Source organism: Lathamus discolor, chromosome 11 (genome assembly GCF_037157495.1).
Source record: "Lathamus discolor isolate bLatDis1 chromosome 11, bLatDis1.hap1, whole genome shotgun sequence".
NCBI classification, from domain to species: domain Eukaryota; kingdom Metazoa; phylum Chordata; class Aves; order Psittaciformes; family Psittacidae; genus Lathamus; species Lathamus discolor.
Genome location: NC_088894.1, coordinates 10,570,144 through 10,592,333, shown reverse-complemented (window position 1 = coordinate 10,592,333; position 22,190 = coordinate 10,570,144). Strand labels below are relative to the sequence as shown.

The 22,190-nt window shown below is 40.4% G+C and overlaps 1 protein-coding gene across 2 annotated transcripts in view; it reads right to left on the bottom strand.

Annotated features, from left to right (window-relative positions):
• The window catches only part of PHACTR3 (phosphatase and actin regulator 3), a 110,782-nt gene extending 90,171 nt beyond the window's left edge, over nucleotides 1–20,611 (bottom strand). For both annotated transcript variants that reach the window (XM_065691690.1, XM_065691691.1), the window contains exon 1: nucleotides 20,404–20,611. In XM_065691690.1, the coding sequence (XP_065547762.1) occupies nucleotides 20,404–20,512 (109 nt within the window). In that variant the 5' untranslated portion in view covers nucleotides 20,513–20,611. The remainder of the gene's footprint in view (nucleotides 1–20,403) is intronic.
• Between the last annotated feature and the right edge of the window lie 1,579 nt (nucleotides 20,612–22,190).

Here is a 22,190-nt window from a genome sequence, read left to right as displayed (position 1 = left end):
CAAAACATTTCAAAGCACTAAGCACCCCAAAATTCCTTTGAAATAAATATAAGTACAAACAGAGTAGAAAAAGGTGCCCAAGTGGTTCAAATACTGATAGAGACATCAGGAAAAAGAAAAAAAAATCAAGGCATCTCTACCTCTTCATTAGGTAAACATTTGCTTCTAGTAGATGGAAAGAAAATAAGCAGCTAGGCAAGTCTGTCATTGATGTGGGTATTCCCCATTGCTTAGGAGCTTGTACTAAACAGCATTATTTGTACGAGGATGTCCTATTGCCCCAGACCTCCACAGAAAGTGCAGCAGGCATTGCAGTGTTTGCAGGCTCAGAGGTGGACACCATACCACGACTGTGGCCTAAGAATGAATGGCTCTCTGCAAAGGCAATAGACTGGAGGGTTTTTTCATTTATGTTTCATTATATATATTTGGATGACTCTTTGAGGCTGGTTCTTCAACAGCAATTCTAGGTTGCCTTCCTAAATGTGAGGGTACATAGTCCTACCATCTGAGTTAAAACAGAGAACAAGGCAATTATTCTGACAACAATATACCTTGCTTCTCATCTCCTCCTCTGCCCAGTAGAAGCAGTTAAAACACTTTAAAGATAATGGGGGTGTATGTGGGAGAAAGTGAAAGATAAGAAAAGAGAACACACCAGTTCCTCCACTTGAGTTAACCCCTGATTCCACTGATGAGAGCCACTTCCCACCAGATAAAAATCCAGCCATTACACATCACAGGTGGTCAAGTACATTCAGTACCATGCATGTAACTAAGGGGCTTCCCCCTACAACAACTCTCCCCATTTGAGTGTAAAGCCACCCTTTGTTCTAGACTGTTGTGACTGGTAAAAGCTGGTGACTAATGACAAACTGAAGCACTGTGGCCAGGATGTACGATTGCCATCCTTCAGGACTACAATGGAGATTAAACAACTGCATACATTAAATCTGGCAGGGTTTTGTTGTGATGGTTCAGGCTGTGAATTCAGGCTCTGCGTGATTGTTTTAGAATGCAGTTGGCTCATGAATGTCATTGAGGCAGATGCTGGCATACATTCAAAATGCTGCATTTCATGTTTTGCTTTTATCTTTAAATATATTTGAGTAGGTTTTTCATTCTTCTAAAACACCTCACATAATAGGTAGAACTAAAAATGATCTAATATCTTCAATGCCTTAGAGCTGCTGCCATGCATGAAATTCAAACTGTAACTATAAAAAGAAGTCAGGAGGGCTTTCTCTCCAATTCTCATTTTTAGCTATTTCTGCGTTTTTTGTGTGAAGGATAGAACTTGTTCATGTTTCAAGTCAGCAGCAGCTAAATGAAATGCAATCCGAAAGTTATTACAGGTCATCTGGGGAACGGGAGGCCAAAGTTTGAGGGGTTTGGACTACTTGAGAAGACAGTGAATTTAGGAAGATTAGTATTTACTAATTAAGGTTATAGGCAGACCCAAAGTTATTTTTACAGCCATACTGTTTTAGTTGGATGCAATGATATCCTTTATAGCTGAGCAAATAATTCCCAACGAGTGATAAATTTGTGCTTTCCATCAGCATATTCCCTTTAATTGCATTACAGTTTTCTTGACACTATTATCAGCTCGCACTTTCTAGATTATTTCTGCAGTGTTCAAAATGTGCGTTGTATGAGTTCAGCAGCCAAGCACACATGGCATTGCTCAGTTCTGGTCCAATACCTTATGTCAGTTCACTCTGTGACTGAGTGCAACTCTTAATTAAGTTTATTTGCATGTGTGCAAAACATATGCTCAGTCATTCAAACCTTGCTTTGTGCAGATGTTGCCTAATTTTGTTAAATGGGGAGAGACCATTATAATTTTTAGGAGAAATTAGCCAGATTAGAATAGATTGGACCATTTGAGTGAGTTCCCAGACTAACACGACCATTTGGTACCTTGCTTGTGAGAATATCAATGTTTTATCTATCTGAAAATGCTCTGAAGTAAGAACTTGTGATTTTAGCAAACACGGACTGTTGGTGGGTTTTATGACTTGCTTCATTCTAGCACAGTTGACTCAGTGTGTTCCAAGACACACGCATATAGAGACACTCCTGGGGGGTGTATATTGAGACACTGCTGGAGACTGATTTGAGATTGAACCATAACCATTATGACTTTGGATGAGACCACTGAGGATTCACATTGTGGGTAGCTGGTCTGTCCATTGGAACATTAGTTAATTCTCTCATGGGAGCCTTAGGTCACACTGTGAAGAGACAGACTATGTTGTATCCTCTAAACCTGTTCAATGATTGAAGCATTTAATCAGAGACTGATGTATTTATTATGAATAGAAAAAAATAATACTAAGAATTTCTTTAGAGAGGCTTGACTGATAATGCAGTGGATAATGAATGACTAATTAGTAAAATGAAAGCAGAATATAATACATTTGTATTTTGTTTGTACACAAAAGGCATCATTAGAACTTTTCAACCATCATTAGCTCTGCCTCTTCTGCAGTGAGTCATTCTGCCCCCTGAAAAAACTCTAGCTGCCTTATAAGACTGCCAAACCACACAACTGATACAGCTAAAACTTTCTGGATTGCCCTCCTATGTAAGCTGGTTTTCTGAATTTAGAGGATTCTTTCTCATTTCTTTTTTTCCATTTCATGGGGAAATGGGTTATGTAGATACCTCAAGGCTAATCTCACTAGAATTTTCCAAGAGTGGAATATACAGAGAAAAACCCTTACCCTATCAAACAAACCATCACCTCATCTGTGGTCTCTTGGAGGACTTTACCTGGGTTACTCTTAAAAGGAAATGTCATGACTTTGGTTTGGAGAAACCCGGAGCAAGTGAAAGTGAATAAAGCTTAATGACAGCTCCTGTGCCTCTGGTTCATTCAGGCAGCCTGGGTGTTAGACTAAAATTTAGCTCTTTGTAAATGGTAATGAGAAGATTTTCTTCTCTTCTGCCTCTGAGAAGATGATCACACCCTGGAGGTATGCAGCTGCAGAACAAGCCCTCCCTGTCTTAACCAACACATAATAACCTATCTGTACCAATTCATTTTAACCCATTGTGATAAGATTAAATAAGGTGACTGCTGATAAGCTGAAAACTGAACTTAAAGAGTAGGGATGGGGTAATCATTTAGTAGCATTAGTTAGTCTTAAAAAAGAAAAAAAATAAAGGAAAAAATAAGATAAAATAAAATAGGAATAGGAAGATAGAAGTAATGACATAAAACCAAAGGGAAGAAAGCAGTCTGCCAAACTCTGGCATCTGTGCTATCAACTTTTCAGTAAGTAGGTTCTTCCACAAGTAGACGCTCAAGAAAGGGCCCAAAGATACATAAAAGGACTGTTTCAAAGTTCAGTTACAAAACCACGTTTCTAACATTCGTATATTTCTGGTATATAAGACAGTCCTTGATCTACCAGAGAACCAGACAAACACATGAGAATCAGTCTTTCATTTAAAAAAACAACAGCATTCATCTAGTCTGGTTCAGCAGTCAATTACAGTCACTTGCTTGAAGTACGTATCAGTGGTAATTGTGTGCTTAAATGCTTTGAACGTTTAGTATAATATATTGTGCAAGATGAAATAGGCATGGCAACAACATAGAAAAGCAAATTCTTTACATACAACAATGAAGAAAATTTGTAAAATCAAATGCTAAAATGTACAGATCATTTGTATGCACAAAAATCCCATGAATGCGTATGCAAACCACTTAATTATGCCTGTAGTTATTGTAATTGCTATTAACATGTGCAATCACTTGCTCTGCATCACAATTCGAGGTGAATGGTTAAATCAGCTACAAAATAATGAATAGCTGAAAAATTCTGTTTCAGTCCCCAAGCTATTTCATTAAATCTCTCATAGGACAGTAAACAAAGTGCATATCATGAACTAACAAATTGCAAACCGTATTTTTCCTGAAGTGACTGCAGTGTTCCCAGAAGGACTGAGGTTCTCTTGTTTACAGAACAAGAATTCTGCATGCAATCTCATTGAATTTGTCCTTCCAGTCCTTCCCATCAGGGATGAGTCACATCACTAGGATGGGTTATTTGGGCCCCTTCAAACCTTGAGTGTTCTGTTAAGGCTTATATTTATTTTTACTATTTTTTTTTAATGCTGTCTGTGATCTGAGTATCTGAGCACTTTCTGCATAAAAGCATTAGTAATAACTATGTTACTTACAGACATATCTGCCTGACTCTTCTCCATTGTAAGAGGCCAAACTTTGGTTGGACTTGGGTTTACTGAGTCTTTTTCAGGGAGGTTAAGGTAAGAATATTCTGGAAATAGAATGGGTATTAAAACTGTAAATGTAATTTTTGGTGGTAAAAATTGGAAAATGAAGATGGTTATGTAATATTTCTTAAGGACTGTCAGACCAGATTTGCCCAAGCACTTCTACAGCACTGTTCCGCTTGAATCTAAAAGCTTTGCTCTCATCTCTTATGATAGCCAAATGGCTTCAGCCTTGGCTCTACATTCTACATTATTTTAGAGAAACAGCTCTTATAGTAGTACTTCATCAGCTGGAATTTATTCCTAAATATAGCTGAATAGTGAGCCACCTCTCAGACACGGATACTAGGGCTAAGGCTGGTGCTCTGAGCTGGCGTCCCCTAAGCTCACCAGAGCTAGTTTGAGGATGTGACTGCAGGCTTGATGGATTTAAAGTGACATGAAATACAAAGAAAGGAAGTGTGGGAAATCCAGATGACCCTTTGGGTTGTGCTTTTCACCTAATATTTTGACAGGAAAACACATGAAAATATAAAGGTAAAAAGGTGACAGCTCCCATCACCTCCTTACCCCTCCTTTTCCCACCTCCCCCCAATAGTAAAGGCTGTCATTATTATTTTTTTTCAGCAACAATGGTAAAAGCTGAAAAATGAATAAAACCTGATGGCTTCCCTTCCTCATCCTAGAGCTTCACCAACAAAATCCCAAGCCCCTTCCCCTCCCATAAGGCCCTGGACTTACATGTAGAATGCAGTTACCAGAGGAGAGATGATCCAGAATGCAATTATGCTATTATTTTCATTTATATAAAATAACCTTTTTAGGAGATACTACAATTGAACAGTGATTCTACACATCAAATCAATTTTCAGTGCATATAGTTTATATGATGGCACAAGACCTGAAAGAGGATCACAATTTTGTGTCCATGCATTCAAACAGTGAAAATAATAGTTTTGCAGTGATGCAGTGGTTTAGATGTGCTACTGTGAGTTTCCATTATCCTCAGTCAAACAAAATGATAGACAGTCATATCAAACATAGACAGGAAATGCCCATTAAAAACGTATATTAGAACTGTTACATTTCAGACAAAACTCTAAAAAGAAGAATATAATTACTATTCAAACATCACTGTTATTGGAATTTGATGTTGGAGCTACTTTGAATTTCCCTCTTTGCAGATAAATGGGTAAGACTAAACAAATACACCGTGATATTTGGGATCCCAACACTGCCAACAATTTATGAAAATGATACTATGTACATCTTTGGGAAACAATTGCTGTAAATAAACCCATCTGTTATGAGAAGTAATCCTAAATAATAAGGTTGTCAGCTCAAGTAGACTTAGGTGGCAGTGGAATAGATGAAGCCTTCTTCACATCTTGAAGCCGAGTGTGTTATTGCAGAACAACAATGAAATAAAGCAGCTACTTAAAACCACTCCAGACATACTATTTTGGAGCAGTTTCTTTGAAGTCATACCTTCTGAAAGCTATCAAAATGACAAGATGAGAGCAGGAGCACTGGGTCGGTCAGGCTTGTTGCAATGGTAAAATGCCTACAAAAGAATCTCAGTGCTATTTCTGGAGAATACAAAACCTCCAAATTATCAATGACTTTGTTTTGTGCACAGATGTAGGCTATGTGGGACATGAGGGAATAAAAACATGATTTTGAAATGGTAGAATTAAGAATTTCACAATAACGGTTAGGATTTTAAAGTCTGGAACATGACTTGGATGTTTCATGATGTGATATGACTTCAGCATTTTAGTGGCCCCTCTGAATGTGGAATGACTGATTTGTGGTATCAAGTCACTGTAAGATCTGACTTGGAAGCTATAAGCCAGGAAATACAGTCCTGTCATTAGCATACAAAACAAACTTTGCAGATTTCAGTAGGTAGTATTTGTTACTGTTATGGGAATCTTCCAGTACCACTTTTTGACCTCTTCTACACAATTTACTTAAGCTGTGAGATCTGAGCACGCTTGAAATTGGGCCCTCTAGCACTTGCCCTTGCTTGTCAGAGGCTCACAGCTCTCTGATATTGCAAGAGGCACAAACGAGCCCATGGACACGAACCAAGTTACCCAAAATTTTTGTGAGTCAATACCAACACCTGTAGGGCTAATACAGGCTCCTTGGAAAAGCCTTTAAGAGTTACATAATGTAAAAACAGGATTTATGAGGTAAAACAGCTTCCAAAAAGTTGCCAACCACAGCAATGTGGAGAAAAAAACCTACCACTTACTATAGCCATATAGACCTTGCCTAGTAGCTGTTCTTTCAACAACTTACGCATGCAATTACACATCTATTCACCATCATTGCAGGTGCAAGCTGAGCAACAGCATGTGTATAAATGTGTGTGGGTGTGCAAATGCTTCATTATGGTGATTTGTCAGCACAGTGAGTGAAGCTTTGTGCCCAATGAATGTGTAAATTAGGTGCTTAGCATACTTCAGTGAAAAACAGTTCACTTCCCTCCTTAGCCCATCCCTCTCAACAGACATTGGGAAAGAAAGTAGTTAGATAGTTTCATTCCTTGCCAAAGTAGCAGCTTCTGTCTCAAATCTAACTCCATTTTCTTCTGCCATCCTCAGGTTTCTAACAATGAAGAGAAGTGAACCTTGAAGAATTAGTCATGTTGAATGTTATTTTAATCATATGCATGACATTCTCTTATGTAGCATTGAAATAAGAGGTGTCACATCTTGTGTTGTCATTTCTGGGACAGAAAACTGGGACTGTTAGCTGGCTTTAAATCATTTCTGGCATTAACAAGATTCTGACCAGAGGCTCTCTTTCATGTTCAGGATATGCACTGCATTATTTCTTATTATATCACAATACGTTGCAAAGGAACAGCTAAGTTACCAAGACTAATCCTTTAAGTCTTTCTTTCTTTACAGTGTCAGACAAAATAAGACTATGCCGTATTTCCGTAATCTCTCTTGTATTACGTGAATATTATGATCTATAACAACAACAAAATCCCTAAACTGCATGCATTCCCGTTGGTTCTGATACGCTTAGGCTTGACTCTTCCTGTCAGAAGAGGTATTTCTAAGTCTGTGTGATTTCATTTTAACAGACATATCAGACTAAAAATCAGCTGCTTAACATAAAGCAGTAAAAAAAGAGTTTTCTGGTGTTTAAGAATTAGTATTTCTGAGAAACCATGATGCAATACCTGAGGCTGTCCCCTTTCCTCAAGAAACAACATAAATGAAAGTCAATTTGGAAGATCTGGGGTATCTACTTCTGCTTTTTGACTTGGATACGTATAGTTAGATCAATCTGTTCAAAAGTAGTTTTGTTCTCAGACAACCTCACAGCAGCTACCAAGATCTAAAAAAGATTTCTGCAATGCTGTGATGGCAAATTGCAGGGGAATTTCTTGAGGGAGGATGGAAGGGGAATTTGAATTAAGAACTAATCAGTTAAACGCAGCAGAAGTAGCCTTCCATTTCTGTTCATAGGATGAGATAAAAAAAAGGTGTGTGGGGGGGAATATATATAAAAAAGTGTATTCACCTTCTGAGAGCTCCTATCCTTTTGGACCAAGTGAAAACGTCATTCCCTGCATACCTGCTCAAAAAATCAGGGTATAATTCTATGCTGCTATCTGTATGATGTTTAAGCAGCCAAGAGAATATTCAGTAACTTAACCCTTTTAAAATCACTTCATAAGAGCAGCCAAACAAACAAACCATGATCTCAAAACGCATAACCTCTTGGTAGTGTGCTGTTTATTTGGCTTGAGGGTGGTGGTGCTGTTCAGGGAGTTTGGGGCTTTATAGTTTGGGGTAGATTTTTTTAATAAGCTACTATAGTGCTCAACAGGCAAAAGAAATAGAGGAATAGATAAATACTAAATTCCAGGATAGGAAGTGGAATGCATTTTCTGCAGGTGCAGGACACATGAGAGCTGATTTTATATAACCTTCTCTCCCAAATAAGATAGACGGCTCATGTCCCGGGTCATAGCTCAGGTTTTTCAAAGAGATTGGTAGAAACAGACATTTGATGTGTTGGAATAAATCCTAAACACAGCCTAGAAGTAGTGTTATGAGAGCAAGAGGGAGGAAAATATAAATGGAACCAGAAGTTACGGAAAACAGCTTCTACTTTTTACTCCCAGGTTCTTCTTTCAGAAACAAGGGTTATTTAATCACTTTTCATCTCACGTTGCCCACAGTAATTTTGGAGCTTACTGGAAACTTTCAACAAAGGATATACATATAGTTCCTGAAAAAAAGTGACCCTATTGAGTATTACCTGTAGGAAAAGCCTCAGTGTGAGGTCAGTTCTGCTTACACACCAAAGCATCCACACAGGAGAGTCACTGTACATGCCCTAAGGGAATAGTTTTCAGTGAGACTTACTCTTCATTGGAAAACAGAGGATCTAATCTTGTCATGCGTCATAAATGAGATTTCTGACAGATCAAGATCAAATTGAGGATTGAAAATACTAGAATATAGGATGACAGACTTTGCTGGCTTCTCTGGTGTTACAGTAGTAACAACCATTCTGTTTCCAGAAGAATAATTCAGAAGACAGGCATCTGGAGCAGGGGGCTCCTGCATTTCCTAAAGCAGAAGAAAAGTGCTAGCAACAGAATGAACTCAGATGGCAGAAAAGTGGAAAAAAAAGTATAGAGAAAACAAATTGAAAAGTATAAACAAACAAGCAACAAGCTCTACTCTTTCACAAGAGACCAAGAAAATGTAAGAAAGCACTAACTCCATGAGATAAGAGGAAAGAGTTTTCCAGATCAGACTGTGTTGCCTTCAAAGATACTTTATTGGACTAAAGAAGTGAGATACAGGATACATTTCTACTACAGGGTAAGGCCCCTTCTTAACAGGTTTCCATTCATGCACAACATTACAGATTTTGGAGGACGTTTCTTTGTACTTGTTAAAATAATCTTTGTTACTTGGCTTCCTTTCAGTTTATTCTTCTGATTGAATTTCAGCAGAAAATGTACACCATAACACCGTGAAGTCTATTTGCTATCTGTCTTGACAGCTGTCGTTCACATACCCTATGTTTGCCCTAAGAAAATACGCAAAAGTTAACCAGTACTGCACAGGTTCAAGTAAACTAGCTTCAGGCAAGGGTTGATACCTGCTTCCAATAAAAATCTAGTAGAATCGTGGGGTTACTTAGGATGTAATTATTTTATATCATTCACTTTCGAATTAGCATCAGGAGTTTACAGTAAAATAGCATGTTCATCAGGACTTCTGTTATCATTAGAGGTGACTGGAACACTGTTGAGTGAGTGGGATTTTCTCTTGTATTGTCATTTTCTTTGTGCTGCTGAAACAATTTGGGATGGTCCAGATTTAAGGTTCTCGATCCAGCCATCTCGCTCTGCCATGCCCATTCAAAATGCAGGGAACAAGTCATTGCAATTGACTGATCAGCAGTGAATGATCAGCAGTGACTGATTAGCAGTGGCCATTATTTAGCTGCCCGGAAAGTATACTGGTTGAGAAGAAATCTTTTAGCTACTTCCTTTCCCTGTTCTCTCACTGCATTTCTCAAATCCAACTGAAATAATGCTGTAACACTGAATATTGTGTTGAAAACTTCCCCAGCTCCAGTCTTCAACTTGCTGTCATCTTCCCCACTCTGCCCATCATACACAACTGAAAGCATTTTAATTCTGAAGGCTGAGGTATTCTGGCTTTGACAGTTACAAAGCAGTCTCATAACATCTCTTACGCAGCAAGACCTGGAAACAGGGAAGAGTGTCTAATTCTTAAGTAGAATAGGAGCTAACCTATCTGTTGAGAATGTTAGGTCTATCTAAATACGCCACTCAGATTCATATCATCCATGATGAAAGAATGAAAAAGTACTTGCAGGAGCCAAGGAACTCTCTTAGAAACTGATTTCTCCTGCTGTTCCTCTGAGTCTCACAAGAAAGCAGGGCTGGTTCTAGATGCTGAGCAACTTGCCCAAAGTATCAACACTTATGTGTGTTATTTGCAGTCACACACAAAAGGCTGACCCTCAATATTTCATTTGGTGTTCCCACGTGTTCATTTAGTCACCCTCAGTTTGACTTCCAGCCTGTCTCAATCTTCAAGGCTAAGCAAGGATGCTCTCCCTAAATAGCATCTCCTACTGCCCCTGTGAAGAACACTGTCCTAGACTTGAATGACCACAGTTCTGACCCAGTAGAGCATTTCTTTGTTCTTATAGGATAAAAAACCCCAAATCTGGGTACATGTTATTTAGTTAAGAGGTGAGATGCCAACTTCTGTGAGCAACTGAATGAAATGTGACAGACATTCCCAGCAGCTCAATATGGGCCAGGCACAGGGAAGACTGCATGGCCTGAGGGATGCAGCAGCCTTCAGAAAGGGTTGAAGGCTTCACTGGCTTGATGTGATGCAGTGTTTTATGTCCAGCTGCTGGTTATGCAGCAACAGAACAGTCTGATGTTAAAAAATATATATATATTATATATATAAAAAGATATATTATTGATATATCTTATATATAATATACAGATATAAGTATATAAATTATATTTAATAATATAATATATAAATATATTTTTATATGATATAAATGTATATTATATATCTAAAAATATATAATAACGAAGTTAACACATGAACTGTCTCTTCATTATATGCAACAATCATGAAGTACTTTATGCAGAGGGAGCTGCCTTTCTTTAGCTATAATCACAGGTCTGCATGCATGAACCATGTGTGATTACAGGATATTACTGTACTACAGAGCACAAGATAAGATATCCTTTGATTAAGATCATCTTACTGAAATATTCATGCAGATTCAAGCATGAAGCCATTGACCTGCGTCGAGTAGTTATATGACGTTCTCTCAAGGGCATGTATCAATTGTGTATACATTAGACCATAAATGAACTTGAATTTCAACAAAAAAGGGCATTTTATTTAGTGGGCACAAAGAATCCATTGTGTTAGCATAAAAAATCCAGCTACATTGCGAAGGAAAGTGAAGGCATCATATTTAGCTTTACTTGCTCTTTGGTATTTATAGATCTGACCTACTTAGAGAGGACAGGGTAATTAATGCTACATATTAAATTTTAAAAATACCAAGCCACAAAGTTGGCTAGAAAATGCCATTATGTTATAAACGAAGAGTTTAGCCCTATTATCCATTACAGCATGAACTGGGCAGTTCCAAAACCAAAGACTGTGAAAGGTTAATACTGTTACTTAGCTATTCACTGTTTATTCAAATAAACAGTTCCAGTTCCAGATTAACGTGCCTCCAAGCGTTGTGAGACTCCCATTTTCAGTGTGGCACAAGCATTAACTGACTGAATCATCTTGAACCATCTTCATTCTTAGCCAAAGTGTGAAGTTTTTTAGTATTTGACAGCCATATGAGTTTATCTTATTTGCACAGAGACGCAACTCATCGAGTGCAGAAATTATTATATGTGCACATTAATTCTGAGTAGTTGTACTCAATGTATGCAGTCAGATTTGGAGTTTACTTTTGCTTTAAAATAAAGCTTGTAACATTAAAGAAAGATAAGACAGGGGTTCAGGACTCTGTAGATTAACTGAACCCTTTCCACTCTGTGCAGGTGCCCATTCTGGCTAACTTTGGAGAGGGATGCTTGTTACTGCTCTTTTTTCCTTTTTTAGTTTAAATTCTGTCCTTAATGAAGCTGGTACAGATATACCTGCCCAAGGGTGGGTGGAAAAGTGTGAACAAACACATATTTTGTGATTTAACTTTTCTCTATCAAGTTCCCGACTACCTCTATTTCATATCTGAAAAGGTCATTAGATGGTAAATTAATTGCAAACCAGAAGGAGAAGTAGTAAACAGTAATTAGAAATCCTTGTCCATCTTCTATCAAAAAGACCATGGTTTCCCCTTTTTTCCTGTTAGGTGAAACAATATTCAGCTCAAAGACTGAATCTCTGAAGACTTAACAAATAAAAATTCTTGTCCTAAATCTCCAAGCAAGAGACCAGACTCACCTATGATTTTGAATAAACTGTCCCAATCTAACATTATCCAAAAAGAAGAGTTTCAGATTTATTTTTTCTTCACCCAATTTCCAATATGTACTTGCCTAAACTGTTTTCTCCATTATTAGTAATATGAAACCCTGGAAGCTATAGGACAAGAAACTGCAGCTACATTTAAATAACTAACTAACTAAATAAATCTGAGGTCTCTAACCTTGCAATGAGAACAGATCTCATTTTCCACACAAAATATTTTTTCTTATCCCTTCCAATTTTTTTCCATAAGTTGACTGTAGACTGAAACACCTGGATACACAAGCACCATTTACCACAACAATAGTACTGCTATAGATAATTTCTGTGGTTAAGGTATGGGGCTGAGCCTTACAAAATCCAGAGTCAACTTCCAGTGGTGTCACTGGCTTCCTACAAAAACCCAGCAAAGTCAGTTAATTAAAGCTCAATTCCCCATTTGTAAACTATAAGAAACACTTGGGGTTTTTCATTGTTTTCTGTGATTTTGGAGAATGTGAGCCTGAATCTTTTTTGTGATCTGTGATAGTTTTTTTTTATGATGCATGGAAACATCTGAAGAGTTAAGGATGAAAATAGAAACCCTTTGTAAAGCATATACAAGAGATCAGTAATAGTTCTGTGGGATGTACAAGTCTGAAAAAAGCCCCTTTTCACTTATACAGCTTGCTTTGGTGGTTGTATACTTAAGACCTGAAAATTTCTTCAGTAAGATTCAAAAGCTTTATTTAGATATCAATATAAAAATACAAAAATCAATCCTGCATGTTTTGCACAGTGTGCAATGTCATCCCTGCTGCTTTTAATGCCAGAGTACAGTTGCTGCAACCAAACATAAGTGTGACGAAAGAACTTGTGTGCACATAACAAGGTTCCCTCTGGTGCATGAGAAAGGATTCCCAGGGACCAGGGGGGATATAATGTTTAAGACATTCTAGAACTAATACTTCTGATTCAACAAGGGATAATAGAAACTATTAAATCAGATAACCTGTGAAAAAGCTTTTCACTGATGTGAACCTACCTACTCTGACTCTGATACTCAAGTTTAGACCAAATCCTTCACATGTCTCAGGGGTTTTGCTAGTAGCACTGAGAATAAGAGAACCAGCAAGTGCCTGGAATATCAGTGCAGTGTGTTGGGTCTCCGTGACATGGGAGCAGAGCACACATTTGCTCTGTGTGACGTTTCCTTAAACTTCTGCATTTCAAAGTGAGATTCTGACCAAACTTTCTGCTCAGAAGGCAATGACTGTAAAGCTAAGAGGAAAAAGAGGACCTTCAGTTATTACTCAAGGATGCAGAAGTAACTATAGGTACAAAAAAATTTCATGAAACACCACCAGGTATTTCCCATATGATGACCTCACTCTCATGAATCCAGTCTAGGTTATGGTGGTCTGTCATCAGTATTTCCACTTCTTGGATAAAAAGGTTTAAATGGTTTAAATGTCTTTTCAGCATCATTCGAAGTACCTGCCAACTTGGGATTTAGGAGAAAACAGAACTGTAAAATACCTTTTTTCCTCCCCATTAAAGGTCTCTATTTAATTTAAGTAACTCTAATACTTAGCTAATTATAAACCTCCAAACACCGGGAACAGTCAAACCTTGGAAAAGCCTAAAAACAGCCCTCAACATGAGTAGCATACTTATGAACTGATTTAATTTAACGGCTGTAAGAGTAGCATTGAAAGAGGACCTCACCAAGCTCTCCCTTGAATCCCCCAAAAATAAACTAAGTAGAGTTTCAGTAAGTACAATACAGAGGCAACCAGCATAAACTCTACATTCCCACAAATAATAAAGGTTTTGGGGACCCTTACAGGACTGAAATTTGGATTTTAATGTAAAAGGAAATGGGACATTAAGTAAACTAATACCCTGCATATTTCCTGTCTCTTCTGAGCATTCCTTAATATACTCCCCATTATGTGTGGAACTGCAGTTTTCAGCTGGAGGCCTTTGCATAGATCTGAACAGAAGCATTCTGACTCTGAGTGAGAGAATTTAGAATATCCCAAAGCTTTATATACATGAAACATAGGATTAGGTCATAAACTTGAGCAAAAGCATTGATCAGCTTATTTTATTTTAGTCGTAAGTTAAGAGTGCTGGGAAAAGATTTAGAGACCTGGTACATTTCTTGTTTCAGAAGAAATAGGATGTAGGCTAAACCATCTCCGTTAACAGAACAGACTGATACAGGAAAAGGAAATGGAAATCAAAATCTTTCTGGTGCTAAAAAAAAAGGAAATGTTTAATAGGGGTGGCCTGGCTCGAGTGTTAGTGTCACATCTGAAAATCCGTGCAATGACTAAAGGCAACACAGATAAGCCTACAAGTCCCTGGTTTAAGTTGCAGTAATCTAAGTGACTGCAAAAGGATGAGAGCAGCAGCCAGCTGACAGGCAGAGCATCAACAGCATCTTCTTCTGGCCTGGCACCCACTCTGCTATCCATTTACTTTAGAATAGAAGGAAAAGGAAAAAGAGGAAAAGCCCTAGCATAGAGCATTCCTAAACTTGATGTTTTATTGCATTACAACATTCCCTAAGCATTACCAGTGAATGCTGTCCTTATATTAAAGCTTTGCTGTGTTACAGGTCATCCTTTAGCTCAGAGGGACAGTGTAAAAGGAACAAAACACTTCAACTCTCTCCTTGGCATCCTAGAAGAACACTTACAAGAATGCTTCCTGCTACAAAACTTGTGAATTATGATAACTAGAAGCAGTGATGAAGGAGCTTTAAATTTTATTCGGTTCTTCTCTTCTCGAGTTAATTCAGTGCACAGTGCTGCTGATTAGAAGTGGTATTAGTATTTGGTAGCAACATACTTGTACATCTCTGGAACTATTCTGAAGTAGCTTTAACTTGTCAGATCTGGAAGCACACTGCAGCAAACAGTGTAGAGGCTGAGAAACCCCTTCATCAGTCTTCTCCAATGAGAATGATAAGAAATTATGTTAATATAGCTGTTAACAACATCTAACAATACTGCATGCACCACAACAGCTCCTTGCCTTGGTACAGATCCTACACTGGAGGAGAAGGACCACTAGCAAGGTCTGCTGAAGAACTCAGTAACACCCATCCTGAACAATTATTCTTTAACTGCATTGTGCCAGGGAGGAAAAGTAGCAGCATAAAGAGCAAACTGGGATGGCACCAATGTATACTTCTACAAATTAAAATAGATTTAATCCATCCATCACAAAATTAAGGGGGGGAAGGATGGGAGGGTGTGGTGTGATATTTTCACACATTGTCATGGCTGTCTATATCTCCTCAAGTAATACTGAGTTTTGACATGGTGTGCTCTTCTTCAGTCTGTGGAGCCCTGTCTTCTATGACTACAAATCAAATACGCTTGTCAATCTTTTCTATGCCCTGTGACTGGCATTTAACGAGAGCAATATTTTGGCTTCCTGCAACTGCCTCTCAAATAGATTGTGATACTGAAACCTGTTCTGAATTTCATACCCATGCTCTCTTTAGACTCTCCTTTCTCTCTTGATCCTTACCTGGAAAGACGGAGGAGGGGAAAGAAAAAGGGGAAAGGAAAACATTACGATCACTGGAATGAATGAAATCCCTCTTTGCATTATGTGTTCTTAAGCGACTGCTGTTTTTTACCATCTACATAATCTTCCACAACCTTTTAATTTTTTAAATTAGAACTTAACCAGTATTTTACCTAAAACTTCCTTAACTGTGTCAAAAAAATTACCCTTGATGTTATGGCAGGATAAGATATTTTCTAGACTAGTTCTTCAGCTAAGAGCTAACCCCAGAGCTACAATCAATTAGGCTGTGTCTTTATACACACAATCTGATACAACTTCATATTCTGGCTTTCTCCCAAACTCAGTGGAAACAATGGGACTTTGAACCATCTTAATGGCAGCAGGGAAGGATGCTACTGGTTTTAGAGCCCTTTCCTATGGGGATTTCCAAACGAAACTTGTGTTAATTGTGATGCTTCCCTGAAGCTGGCATTAAGTCATGGTGCGATAAGAAAAACAAAATTCACTTTAACAAGAGCACAGTCTAGAGACCGTCTATAGTTAAGCAAGGCCTAAGTATTTTGATGTGTGCCTTTCAAATTCAGGACATTCCTTCTTAAGGCTTGCTCACTCAGCATCACAGTGTGCTTCAATAAAGACTGGAATATGAAGTCCAGCATTCACTGGACAGTGATTCTCATAAACTATTGCTCAGTGGCCAGAAAATAGTTCACTTAAGTCACAGGCTGAAATGCACTGTTTTGTCTTAAAGGAGTGTCATGGTTTAAACAAAGTCAGCCATAAACCACACAGCCCGTCCACTCACTCCCTCCCTTCTTGCCCTCCCCCTATTTGTACTTCAGCCATCGTCTTCCATACCAAAGAGGCTTTAACCGTTGGTGGAGATGCCAGGGAGTGAACCTGGGGCCTCATACAGGACAAGGAGAAAAGAACTGATTCAACTAAAACAAATAAACATTCACTCTTTCTTATCTTTCTTCTGCTATTTCCAGTATTGTCTACCAATAAGAACTATATTCACCATTTAAATGCTGGAGGGAATTACCTATTTGTCAGTAGAGCCTGCACAGATAACTGAAGTCCATATTTTCTTCGAAGACCATGACTGTGACATCTCAATTGATCACTGTGAGGAGCCACTGTTTAATTAAAGTTGCATGTGAAGGATCTAAATCAGTGAATTTGTACCTCTGTTTTTGAATAAATAGCTATTAACTCTCTAGTCTAGGTTACTGAACACCATGTTTATCTTATTTACCACAGGAATATTTATTAAATATGTATTAGTTTTTAAAGTCATTTAGATGTGATAAAGTTTACTGAAGTCTGTAAAGATTACATCTGTTCTAGGAAATCAAGGTTATAAAATAACTTTTAATAAATTAAAATAGCTTTTTATTTCTACAGTGAATGCTTTGTGAAGAACAGCACACTGATAAGAAGCTTTGTCATGAAGCCCTGATTGTTCAAGGAGTAATTGCAGCTTCTGCTGGCATCAGGGTTGTGAGTGTCCAGAACTTCTCAAAAACCAACATCTAAGACTATCTGACCCAGCTTGTTACTTAGTTGTTCTATGCTCTTGCTCCCTTGAAGAAGAGGGAGTCCCCTTAAAACAAACAAACAAGCAAAAAAAAAACCAACAAAAAAACCCCTGACAAGACCCCAAACTAGTGAACACACACACACACACCCAGCCAAACTTCAGCTTTATTCTCACATGGGAAACTCCCTTCAAGATTTGACCTCCAGCAATAGTTCATCAAAAACAAATTGCAGATGAAAGCAATATGAAGGTGAATACTTGCTATCTGCGGTCTGGTCATCCTGAATTCCTTAAATCTGTTCACATTACTCAGCGACAGGTAAAAAGAGATAATATGGTCCAGTCATAGAAGGTTGTAAACTTGTGCAGGACAGCCAGCAAGGCTTGTCACCATGCTGTGTACAGTCAATGTACATTCAGCTGTGGCTCAAGAGAGAAAGGAAAATGAAGCATTGCATCGGAGAATTTTCTTAGGTAAATACAGGAAAAGCTACATGCTGGCACCTCTACATTCTTAGCTATGCCACTGACATATCCAGTATAAAGCTGGGCTAAAAAACCCTAACTGTATAGGTCAAGAAAAGAAATATGAATTATGTCTTTAAACAAACCCACAGAAACTCCAGAAAAATCTTCAGAATATAGGTTGGCTTCATCTATTACCACATCTGCTACGTACTTTCCTCTAAACAGACACAGGCAAATGAATTGATACAAAATGATCCTTCATCACATCATGCATTTCAGAAAATGTTGCAAAATGGGAGTGCATTTCTGGTAGGAATGTAGTATCATTCAAATGCCATATAAAAGTAGGAATGTTTTTGTAGGGATCCTTCAGTTTTATCCATTTTTTTTTTGTTATTGGTTTGGGTTTTTTGTTTGGTTTTGTCTGTACAATTTCAATGCATGACTTAAATGTTAATGAAAATTAATTCAGTTTTTAAATTAACAAAGAATTCTGAATGTTCCAGCTTACTTCTCTACATGGTTTGTCTGCATGTCTACATGGTTGGGATGTAAACACAAACTCGCTATGTGTCATTTAGCACTCCTAAGACTTTCTTTTGACTGGAGTCCATAGACAGCTATGTTGGTATTATAATGATAAAATTATTTTCCACAATAAGATAAAACTATTTTCCACAATAAGATAAATTACAATTATGTCTTCTAGTGTACATAATTCTTACAGTAGTGTAAAATGTACTTCAGGATTTTGGATAACCAATTGTATGAAATTGCTCACAATAAGTGGTTACTTACAGCACTGTAGGGTAAAATATTATTTAAATTAAGTCATTTATGTTCACTTTATTATAATTTTGAAGCATATGAATGTTCAGTACTATTTGATGAGCAAATTAAAGACCTGAAAAGCTTACCAAATGTGCTAACTCTACTACTATCTATACGCACCTGGATGAAACCCATCACCTTTTGTTTCTTTCCACATACTGTATGTTTAACGCAATACCATCAAAAACATATTTTCTTGCTTATTAGTATAGCTTCTGCCATGCAATGGGACACTTATCTGATGAAGTCTGTATCGGGGGAAAAAATGCTACTTAGTATAAATAGTTCTTTCTCCTTACAAAACACATCATAATGTTTATATCTTTGTCTGTCAGACATGTTGCTACTTTCTTTGTTGTATATCTCACAAAGGCCAAAATAATTAATTAGCAGAAAATACTATAGAGGTATTAAACCCGAGACTGCATATTAGTCCTTTCATTAGTCACTTCTGCTTCCAGAAATCAAATGGCAGAAACATACATTCCTCTTTCAGCCAAGATTGCCCCTCTGGGAGTGAGTCGAGCAGTTCATGTTAGAAGAGTCCTTTGTTCCCTTCACTTAGGGTATCGGAGCAGTTGGGCATCAGAGATAAATCATTTACTGTTTGCCTTAATTTAATTTGTATTTCACTCTTGAGCAAGGTGATCAGAATTGCTTGATAAGACAAATAAATAGAACTTAAAATAGTTACAGATATTAATATCCTCATGGTCTCAGAAGGAAGCAGCATAGCAGGTGTATGAAAACAGCCTGGAATATTTCACTCAGTAGTCTGAAAAAGGCTGGAACTGAAGTCCAGCCCAAAATTGCATTCAATGACTGTCTCTTCCAGGCTGACAGTGCCTGACCCAAAGCCCAGAGCTATTTCTAGCTTCAGAATTCAGTGTAACGGGCAGCAGCGATAAACACCCCCTGCATTGTCTCACGCTGGTTTGATTACTCCTGTCCTCATAAAGAAACCTTCCCATTCTTGTATGACCACCTCTTCAGAGAAACCAAGACTAAACTGGCTCTTAGCCTTTGCCTCCAGCTTGTTGTTGTGCCTTTCCACGCAGTCACATCACATCAAAGTGATGGAGTTGTTTCCTTTTTTTATTTTTTTCTCTAGGGGTCATTGCTTGCATTCTGGATGCTGATAGCCTGAAATGACTGAGTCACCCTCAACAGACATTTAGGATTATTCCTCAAAGTGAAGTTAAGCTCAAAACACCATTAGCCATTGTTAAAGAAAATCTAATCACAATATTATATCTATATTCCGGTGCCAAGGCTGTGCCCCCCTGTACCTCGCCCTGTGCCCACACCCCATAAGAAGCTCACGCTTCTCCTTGGAAGTGACAATTACCTTCTGGCGCGGAGAAAGCCTTTAATTATGACCCTATGTCCCCATGTCTCCATGGAGATCCCATGCAAACCGCCTGCCTCATTAGACTTTATTCCCCCAGCACCCCACGTAAGTAACCAGCCGGCTCTCCCGAGCCTCACCGGAGGGTTCCGCCGGGCCCCGCCGCCCAGCGCCAGCCGCGCCCCCCGCCCGCTCGCTCGGTTCAGGATCGAGGGGATCGCAAAGCCGCGGGAATTACTCCTCTGCAGCCCCGCTCCGAGCACCGCCGCTGCACCATTCCGGCACTCGCTGCGGAAAAAGCGCTCCCTGTGCCCTGCCTGGCCGCGCTGCTAGTCGGAGGATGGTCTCGGCGCGCCCCTGCCCGCCCCCCGCCCGGGCGCTGCCGGTACCTGGGCGCTCTCCGGCGCCGGGGCCCGCGGGGTCGGTGAGGATGCTGGGGTCACTCTGAGACCTGCCTCTCGGGAGAAAGCAGCCGGTCCCTTCTTCCGATGCAGCCATGAGGTGGAGGGCGGGAAGCTTAGAGGCGGGGGGAGGAGGAAGCGCTCATGGAGCCGCCGGCGGCAGGGGGACAATGGGGACGGGGGTGCGGCGGCGGCGGGGCGTCAGCCGGGCAAGACCAGCCGCGGCAGCAGCATCTTCCCCGGCACCGTCTGCAGGCTGCGGCGGGGCGCTCCGCCGGCGCCGGGCGCTCAGGGGGCAGCTCCGGGCGCCTCACGGGGGTGGGCCATGCTGCCTGGCGGGGTGGGGAAGAGCCGGGGCGCGGAGCACCGGCCCGGCCCCCCGCCGCCACAGCCGCCGCCGCCCCCTCCCGGGACGTGTCCCCCCCTCGCCCCGAGCGTCGCTCCCGGAATCGCCTCAAGCCGCCACACTGCTGAGCGCATCCGTCGGAAAACATCGGGATTCTCCCATGGTGCCCCGCGAGCGGCCGCGTGACGTCACGGGGGGATGGGGGGGCGGACGCTGCACCTGCACTGCACAAAGGCGGGGGCCGCAGGTGCCTCGGAGCTCCTCCCGCACCGGGAACATGTGACTGGCGGCATGGGGAGGGACCTCCCATTCCCATTCCCATTCCCATTCCCATTCCCACTCCCACCCTGTCCGGTCGCGGGGCTCAGTGTGCGAAGCCTGTCCCCGCCCAGCGCTGAGGGAGCGTGTCCGGGCGGTGGGGGTGTCCCGTCGCGTCCCAAAGCGCCAGTTCCCCCCGGCAGGACGCGCGGCTCGCCGGGGCACACGCGCATCCCGGCAGCAGGTTCCGCGGCGGCTGTGTCGCCTCTCACACGAGGGTGAGCTCCTGGCAGAGGAAGCCCCGGAAAACTGGGGGGGTCCGACTCAGACTCAGTAGTTTGGTTTGGGAATTCGGGACGTGGAATAGCTGTTTTGTGGAATATTTACTTCAATTTCCACTGTCCCGCGGGGCAGTGGCTTGTGAGTGCCCAGGGCTCTGGCAGATCTCCAGGGAGTCCTGACCTGCAAAATCCGGGAAAGCTCCTTAACCTCTCTCCTGGTGCAGTCCCGGGGAGCCCTCGGCACCCGCAGGGATCTGGTGGGCAGCGTTGAGGAGCACAGCAAACACTGCCTCTGGCATCAAGGCGTGCACAAATCTACAAGTGGGTTTCTTGGGCTGCCTCGGGAGCAGTGTTTACACGTGGGGTGGTTGAGATTCTTCACTAGATGGGTATAACTGTGTCAAATATTAGGGGTGAAACTGTGTCAGAAAATTTTTCATTAATCATAGAATCACAGTCTGGATTGGGTTGGAAGAGACCTCAAAGCTCATCCAATTCCAACCCCCTGCCACGGGCAGGGACACCTTCCACTAGAGCAGCTTGCTCCAAGCCTCGTCCAACCTGGCCTTGAGCACTGGTAGGAATGGGGTAGCCACAGCTTTTCTGGGCACCCTGTGCCAGTGCCTCAGCACCCTCACAGGGAAGAACTTCTGCCTAAGAGCTCATCTCAGTCTCCTCTCTGTCAGCTTAAAGCCATTCCCCTTGTCCTGTGACTACATGCCCTTGTAAAAATGCAGTCATTCTTTCACATATATATTTTTCTTTACAGAAATATATGGAAAACATTTTGCATATCTCACATTAAGCAAATGTGGTTTAATGGTTTAATCACTTCTGAAAGCAGGAGCAAACAAAGCAGTTCTGTGGGTTTGTGTCTTTGTTGAATTTTG